The sequence below is a fragment of the Magallana gigas genome, chromosome 7 (genome assembly GCF_963853765.1).
Source record: "Magallana gigas chromosome 7, xbMagGiga1.1, whole genome shotgun sequence".
Classification (NCBI taxonomy): Eukaryota; Metazoa; Mollusca; class Bivalvia; order Ostreida; family Ostreidae; genus Magallana; species Magallana gigas.
The window spans coordinates 37,117,972-37,126,919 of NC_088859.1; the positions used below are offsets into that span (position 1 = coordinate 37,117,972).

At 39.6% G+C, this 8,948-nt stretch overlaps 1 protein-coding gene across 1 annotated transcript; it reads right to left on the reverse strand.

Moving 5' to 3' along the window:
- Positions 1–7,164: 7,164 nt before the first annotated feature.
- Positions 7,165–8,695, reverse strand: LOC136269938 (uncharacterized). The gene is made up of 2 exons (XM_066065846.1): positions 7,816–8,695; positions 7,165–7,658 (listed from the first exon to the last, which is right to left on the reverse strand). Exons 1-2 carry the CDS (start codon positions 8,693–8,695, stop codon positions 7,165–7,167), a joined length of 1,374 nt encoding a protein of 457 aa, XP_065921918.1.
- Between the last annotated feature and the right edge of the window lie 253 nt (positions 8,696–8,948).

The window sequence follows — 8,948 nt, forward strand, 5'->3', positions numbered from 1 at the left end:
CTTTGATACAGCAAGCAGAAAGTACTTACAGAAGTTATCAAAATGTTTCAGAAAAACCAAAGGCCATGGAACAAAGGGAGGGAACTCCGCCAAAGGAAGCCGCCCAGCAGGAGGTTTTTTCGGCAAGGTAATACTAACAGATCCAAGGCTTCATCAGAGGACCAAGAGACAACTCGTAAACGCTCCTTTGTCCGGCTATCCGCTGGGGACCATGCCCTGGTAACACGACCAAGTTTAGACTGCCAATCCTACATAACTCCCGACTGTGATGGGGAGAGTGGATCCTCGTGTATTCTTCGGCCACGGTCAGAAAGCTGCAGATACCTACAAAATGCCAACAGCAATGAATATGAAGGGGGACAACGTGTAGTGAGTGAGGAGAAAATGATAGATATGATGACGAGCACAGCCCATATTCATCAGACTACTTCAAGCACCTGCCCCATGCCAAACTTTGCTGTACTCGAGGCAAGAAAGCTAGGCATCTCTTGGAAGTACAAGATAAAATGCGCAAATTGTCCGTTTACCTCTCCGACATTCAACCTGTATCATGAGATTCATCAAGAGGGACCAGGCCGTAATCCATCAGCAACCAACATCGCTCTTGCATATGCCATTCAAGACACTGCCATCGGGGCCGAAAAGATAATTGAACTCCTCACCTGTTTGGACATACCTGCTCCCAGCAAATCATTCATGCAGACACTCCTGTGCAAAACAAGCAGAAAAATGACAGAACTTAACAAACTGGACATGAATGACAAGATACAAAAAGTCAAAGAGGTTAACGTTACTCGAGGACACCCTGAAAATATCATCAACATTTCAACAGATGCAAGGTACAACAGCAGCGTCATGTTTAGTCGGAAGACCCCAGGCCAGAATGCCAGTCAAGCCTTTTCTCTGGCAGTAGAAACAAATACAGATAGAAAGTACATACTTGCCTGTGCTGTACAGAACAAACTCTGCTGGACTGGTGCATGGCTGCGCGGCAAAGGCATGGAGGTGGACTGTCCTGGCGGTCATGCGGAATGTACTGCAAACCTGTCTCCGGCTGCTCCGTTCTCGGAATACGAGATGGGAAAGGATATCGGCACTCAGCTCGGCCTGCAAGATGTTCTAGTCCGGTATGTTACCACAGACGGCGATGCCCAAGGTGCTAAAGGAGTGGACGATGCCATGCGGGCTCTTCATCCCTTGTGGAGAGTAGAGCGCCTAGCAGACCATGTCCATCTTGGGCAATCACAGTTCCGTGCCAGCAACCGAGCAGTATACAGCGATGAAATGTTCCATTCTAAGACAAAAGAAGAAAAGAAAGAGTTACAAAGGGTGTTTAGCAATGACTTAAAATCCAGATGTTCCATGATAGTGAAAAAGCTATTCACCAAGTATGACAGAGACCTGGAGAAAATGAGCAGTTTCTTACCCAAAGTCCTGGAGGCAACTGTTGCATGTTATGACGGAGACTGTTCTATGTGTGCCGCCCATTCCTTGGTCTGTGAGGGGGGAGTGGTCTCCAACTGGTGGAACTTTAGCCGCAACTTGGCCATCTATAGGATCACCGCCCTGCAAATGAATGACAACGACCTAAGAATTGTGACAGAAGTTCTGAAAATGAAGTTGAGCGTGGAGGCTATCTCTGCCATGAAACTTCTGACTGACACCAATGCCAATGAGTCCTACCATAGATCTGCAAGTGCTAACATGCCCAAGAATGTGAAATTCTCAAGAACAATGGAAGGCCGTCTGCACTCCATGATTCACAGGAGGAATAACTTACCAGGAACCTCAACCAGACTCAAGTGTGAATCTGCCGGTGTCCAATACTCAGACTCCGGCAAGCGACGACTAGCCAGGATTGACCAGCAGTTCCTCTACAGACAAGAATACCATAAAAAGGAAAAGATTAAGACCAGAAGAAACAAACAGCAGGGTAGGAAAATGGAGGAACACCATCTATATCGACAGGAACATCGGACAAAGTCAGACTACCGGAAGGGACAATTGGATATGAACCTACCTGCAGCACGTGATCATCCCTACCACAGGAGAGGAGCATGCCAATATCATCTGAGGCCTCGCCCAGGATGTGACTGAATGACTTTATACCCATTTTATGAATGATACTGACTTTTACTAACCTTAAAGCTTAATTGAACTGAATCCATCATGTGCCATCAGGCATATACTAAAACCATTATTGTGAGGAGAAATGCATGACTCTCCAATGTTTAGCGGTGTAACATTCTAATAAATATGATAAACTTACCTATATTCTTTGTTTTCTCAATTCATGTCAATAACGAGGTCAAGTCTGCAAGGCAGGTACGGAAAGTGGCCCAGGCAGGTGCCCCTAGCTCGGCAGGTCTGTCGCTGGTTGTTAATACCATGTGGTTCCAGAGTGATGTGCTCTGGAACAACACACAGCCTGTTGTGGCACAAGTGTGATGCAACAATGGATGCATCCAACTCATGATAACCATGATGTAGCATGACACTGAGTCTATGTACATGCATGGTAACCCACTTGTTCTTTACTGGATGCTTGTAGCATACAACACCATATTTGTTGTTGCTGCTTCTAGCACCAGTCCAGATGCGACACTGACCGTTCAAACTAGGAGCAGAGCCCGAGCGCACTTTTTCTCTGTATTTTGTAAGAAATTCGTCCATAGCCACGAAATGAAAGTTGCAGACGACAAAAATAGTGCCGACGCATGGTTACATAGAAATACGACTTACCTCATTTGCATATGCGGGTCATACTAATCACCCAACAATAAAACCACCCCCCACCCCCAATTTTTCCTCTATTTTGGTGAAATTAAATTTTCATAATTGAACAAAAGGCCCAATTTCTCCATAAATTACCTTAAACGATTGATATTTGTTAAGAAATGGGGAATAGAACCCTAAATAAGCAATTTCACATTTGACCTGATAGGACACAGACCACAATTATTTTTCCCTCTTATTCCTTTATAAAACAAAAATTCATATAAAAAATTCCACCGGCTCAAATCTATTCAAATTTGGCATAATGACAGACAAACATTAGTCCAACAACATTTCCAAAGGACAGGAAAATCAATCGAGAGGGGGCTGAGATATGGCCCCTACAATAACCCCTACCCTGCAATATCCACTTTCACTTCGGAATATTTGTAAACATTGACCTCTTTACACCCTTCCTATTGCGCCTTAAAAGATCGATTTTCCCAATTATTTTTAGCTAGTATTTTTTTTCAAACCTTCTTCTTTCCATCCATGCCCTAAAAGGCGCCAAATTCGCCCATTTAGCACCCCTGGGAATTTTTGGAAAAAAACACACATTTTTAGAATAGAACTACTTGACTGATCAATGAGCACGGGGTAAAAATAGTGGTATGTGACCATAAAAATGAAGCACGGCGAAATGTATTCCGCGCCCGGCATCGAGTTATACGCGATCTTCTTTGGCGTCTCTGACGAGTTTAACCGACCAAATAGTATTAGAATGGCAAGAATCAGTCGATTTACCATCAGCAACTTTGCTGAAGGATATGTCCACGATGTAGAAGGTTAGTTTACGAACCTATAGAGAGCTCTACCGCCAAACTGATGATTTTTTGCTGTTGTAAAATGCCTCAATGAAAGTTCATTAAAATTTTATTCGAAACTTGCATGCTTAAAGCAAAATGAAAGAAAATAAATTCAATCATAAAAACTATTAAACCATTTTATAAATGAAAAATTGTGGGTGTGGCCTAATTTTTAGAGCATACACATCTCTATACAAAGTGACTTTGATTTTTGCAACAGCATGCTCTTTTACATACTTGTCTGGTTTTAAAAAAAATGATAAAACTTTGTTGTTATTATGCAATTGCGCATTTATTAAATTCATTGCAGCGTTTTTATTGTTTTCAAATTGTTAAAATTATTTGATACTGATGAACTGTTAATTTTATCAAATATGAAAAATCTAATGTTTGTAAAAGTGGATCAGGGTGTCGAGCTCCATCCGTTAATTTCAGTACATCAATATTACTATACATTCTGTTATACAAAAGGAATTACCTTTAATGTTCACCCCTACACCCCCCCCCCCCTTCCAAACAAAAACAATTTAGTGTCCCTGTGTACATGTTATTTCACACAGACATATCTATAGTTTTATTGTTGTTTCAATTTTCAATATCTTATTTTTTTTTTGGGTGTTTTATTCATATCATTCATTTATTTATTGGTTGCTTTATAAATGTTTTACCTTTCACTTACACATTAACGTACTTATATTTAATTTGCACACCAGTAATTTTTTTTAATTTGCAAATCAGCTACAAAAACTTTTTTCGTTTCAGTGAGACCATGAACATCATTATAAGGTTGTGATGTGAATGAAAAATGCTTCCGATCAATGGCAAAAGCGATCCTCCCCACTCATTGTATCTTTGTCATTAAATATGTCAGTAGAAACTTCAAATTGCACATTCAAGGCAGGTTCAGGACACTTCAATTATATGTTAGGACTTCATCATTTATTCTGTAAAAAAAAACTCGATTTTAAAAACAGTGCCATTTGTTATTTCCAAAACATCAATGCCTCAGACATGGCACATACCACAGAGACAGTATGGTATAAGCGCCGAAGCAGTTGAAGACATAAAAGTTCTTAAACAAATAGAAAAAGAACGGATGGTGTTAAATCTAAATTTTATTTTCTGTTACAACACCTGCTGCGTTTCCATTGCAACTTAAATTCTCAATTTAAATTTACATTACTGTTAAATCTTAAGTTGGATTTGTTCCAAAAGGATTCATTTTATCTTATCAACAGATAAAATGTGACAAGTTGCTGTCCTTTAAAAAATGACTATAATACGTGGACCATTTGCATGTGTTTCCAACGAAAACGTGAAAGCCTTAAGATTATCAGAGTTTTCACCCACTCTAGCCCCCTGCTTTTAACCACTAAATTTGTACGTTGTATTACGTATATGTATAGCCCTGACATTTTATCTCAGAATTTAAAGGGTCCATACTTCTAAGATAATTATGATATATCTATTAATGAAGTTGGCATGTTTAGTATCAGGCATTCGGCGAATTCTACTGTAAACCAACTTTTATTCGCTTGCGAAATATTTCCGCGAGGTTCGCGAGTGCCTCGTTGTCGCGAATATTTCTCGCAGCGAACCATTCGTTATGGTTGTTATAGTAAGACTGGTATGGAGAAGGCTTTGTCGCAAACATTAGTCGTAGCGAACCAATTTATCAGAAGTAAATCGCGAAATAAAGTCGTCGCGATTAATAGTAGGTTTACAGTATTTGCGCACATATTACGATTTGCACTACTTTGTTAACTATGCAGTGACAGCGTCGTGTAAATTATTTTCATATTTTGATGCAATTTTCTTGAGATTTAAACAGTAACATAATTATTCAATCATACTTTAAAGCTTAAAAAATTTTAATCGGGAAGTACTCTAGCCTCGCCTACTATAAAAGTAAAGTTAAGTTACATATGTATTCGGAAAACATCAAAACATTGCAAATATGCTATTTGATGCATGTTGTAGTTTCGGCATAACATTAACTTATTTCATAATACTGACTGTTCATATCACATGTCGATCATTTCTTTGAAAGGATTACTTTGATTCTGTACTGTTTACCGACAACTTAACAACTACATCACCTTTAAAATTATATGTGTATATGGCATGTAATCCCGATCCCGATTCAGATAAATATGTGCTTGCCTGGTTCCCTGAGCTACCCATTACGCATAGGAGCCCGGCTAGATCATGCTTAGGCTGAATTTTCCCCATAGCATCCGGTTTAACCTCGCTTATATATTTTACAATACAATACAAATACAGCAATTATCAACATCGTATCCAAAGATTGTTTCAACGTCAGTATCCTTGGGTCGTACCTAGCAGATCCAAAGAACAACGACTCCTCAATTCTGAATCATTCCATTTTTATGAATATCAGGGAAATACAGAGATGGATCAAGGAGGACGATATATTTGTGGTAGAAAGAGGATTCCGTGATGCAGAGTGTGTTGTGTGGTTGAAACGACCTTGGAATTCGAATGAAGATGCCTGCATTTATCACAAAAAGCCAAAAACAATTGTCAACAGAGAAGGCGAATAATTCCAGGCTGTCACAAAAGTAAAAGTCTTGTCTTTCTAAAATCATTAATGAGCTAGTATGACATTGTAAATGAATGATAAGTCTTAATGTTTTATTTTTTTTACTATCACTATATTATACTCAATACTTACATACTGAGTATTGAAAGATGATACCGGTATGAGCATAATTTAAACTTTTATTTCAGAGGAATAAAAATGAAATGCCCTAATAGAGTTTGTTTATTATATATAGGTCGGTTGAGTTGTTGAATTTGTTGACGGTAGAGTGAATGTGCTGTCCTGGAGACAGTAGTATAACCTTTATTGTGTGTAAGGTAAAAAGCTGAAAGACTACAAAAAACAATTACAGCAATGTGACAATAGAGTAGAAATAAAATGAATTATGACAGGAACAGTGTTCCATACTTTTTTAGAACAAATAGGGGAGGTTTGTAAATAATACAAATTTCCTAACAAATTTCTCGCTAAATAACTTATAGATAATAGTTAAATCACTTACAAAAAATAGAAAACAGAATTATGAGTAAAACTTTCCTAAATTGCAATAATTAAAAGTTGACTGTCAACCACGTGTAGTACATGTACATGTGTATAAAACATCGAACAGTTATTTTGCAGAAATTAGACACCATGCATAAAAAAGGTTGAATCAGAAGATAGCCTACATTCATATCTAATCATTTACACAATGCACAAGACAAATAAACATTTAACTTACACTGTGGTAGGCCACCATTGCCTCAAAACTAAAAACAACGATCAGCAAACATGGCTGACGAGACTTTCCTAACAAGGGCAATAACTCCAACAAATGAAAAGAAAAATAACTCTTAAAAAACAAAGGCAACACACTCCCCGCCTGATGTTACAAACATCACTATGCAATAATTCAAATCAACTGAGTTTCAAATATACAAACAGCACCAAGTTAATGCAAAACAGTTCATTCATTTTGGATCAAAACGACCAGTTCGGTTACAGGTCGGACAAACGTTGTGGAGTGTCCGTCGCGATACACTACACAAATTTCTGCTTTGCGTACTCGTCCATCAGTGCTGGGAACACTCTGACGACTCTTCCAAGGGGCCACGAGTTACGGGTCACCGAATTGTCTTTTAGCAAGATCACATCTCCAATGACCAAGTTCCGCTTTTCTTGTTTCCATTTCCTGTAATTTTGCAATGTCTGAAGGTACTGGGTTCTCCATCTCTTCCAAAAGGTGTCAGCCAAATGTTGCACTCTCCTCCACTGGGAACGTAAGAGGTCCTTACCATCGGTGGGTATATAATCAACTGTATTGTCTGGTTTATGAGTCAGGATTAACGAAGGACTCAAAGGAAGAGGATCCTCAGGATCGGTCGACACCGGTACCAAAGGACGACTGTTCACGATGGCCGATGCTTCTGCAAGAAACGTGGTAAGTATTTCATGCGTCAAACTTCCTGGTGGTATTTCCAACAGCATGGAATCAAGGACCCGCCTGGTCACTCCAATGAGGCGTTCCCATACACCTCCAAAATGAGAGGAATGAGGTGGATTGAATAGACATACAACTCCACTTTTGTACAGATACTCTTTCACGGGTCCATCCTCAACATTTACTGCGAAGATCATCCGTGGCGCCAACGAAATTTGTCCCCCTGTCAGAGCGTATCTGCTTGACTTTACCTCTGATGGCAACAAAGCGTTTGAAGGCATTAATAAATGATGACAAGGACATCTCCTCAACGACCTCAATATGTATTCCTCTGCTAACCATGCATGTAAAGAGAATGGCCCATCTTTTGGCATTAGCAGCCCCACCTCTTGTCTTCCTGGTTACTACTTCCCAGGGGCCAAACGTATCTCGGCCGACGTACGTGAATGGTGGACCTGGCTCGGGAAGGTCAGGGGGTAAATTTGCCATCTTCTGATATGCAAACTTTCCACGCATTTTTCTACATTTCACGCAATTGTAGATAATGGACGATATCAAGCGTTTACTGCCTGTAATCCAGTAGCCAGCATTCCTAATGGTTCCAGCGGTAATGTGTCTCCCCTGGTGTTGTGCTAAATCATGAAAATGTCTTGTAAGGAGTGTGGCTATGTGATGCTTTCCTGGGATAACAATAGGATTTATCTCAGCTTGTGGCAATATATTACTCCTATTCAAACGTCCTCCCACTCTGAGAATGTCATCTGAGTCAAGGAAAACTCCTAAACACAAGAAGGAGCTCGTGCAAGGTAAGGCTTTGCCTTGCTTTAGATAGTCAATTTCCTCTTTATAAGCCTCTTGTTGAACGGTCTTGATGATCAGTTTTTCTGATTCTTGATATGCTTCAAACGTTCTCGATTTTGTGCAATAATGCCAACCCTTGCACTCGTTGTAGCCACAAAATGATCTGATGATGTGTTGAAGGAATGCAAATGTCCGTACGAGTATCGTCCAGTTTGAAAATTTGGAGAATCTGTGGGATCCCAGCAATTGCACAGATGAGTTGGTTTTCATGCAGGTAATGGATCTGATTTCCTTATCACTCTCAGGATTCACAATGACAATAGACACCATGCATAAAAAAGGTTGAATCAGAAGATAGCCTACATTCATATCTAATCATTTACATAATGCATAAGACAAATAAACATTTAACTTACACTGTGGTAGGCCACAATTGCCTCAAACTAAAAACAACGATCAGCAAACATGGCTGACGAGACTTTCCTAACAAGGGCAATAACTCCAACAAATGAAAAGAAAGATAACTCTTAAAAAACAAAGGCAACACAGTGAAAACATGAAAATATCTTGGCAAAACGCCTCC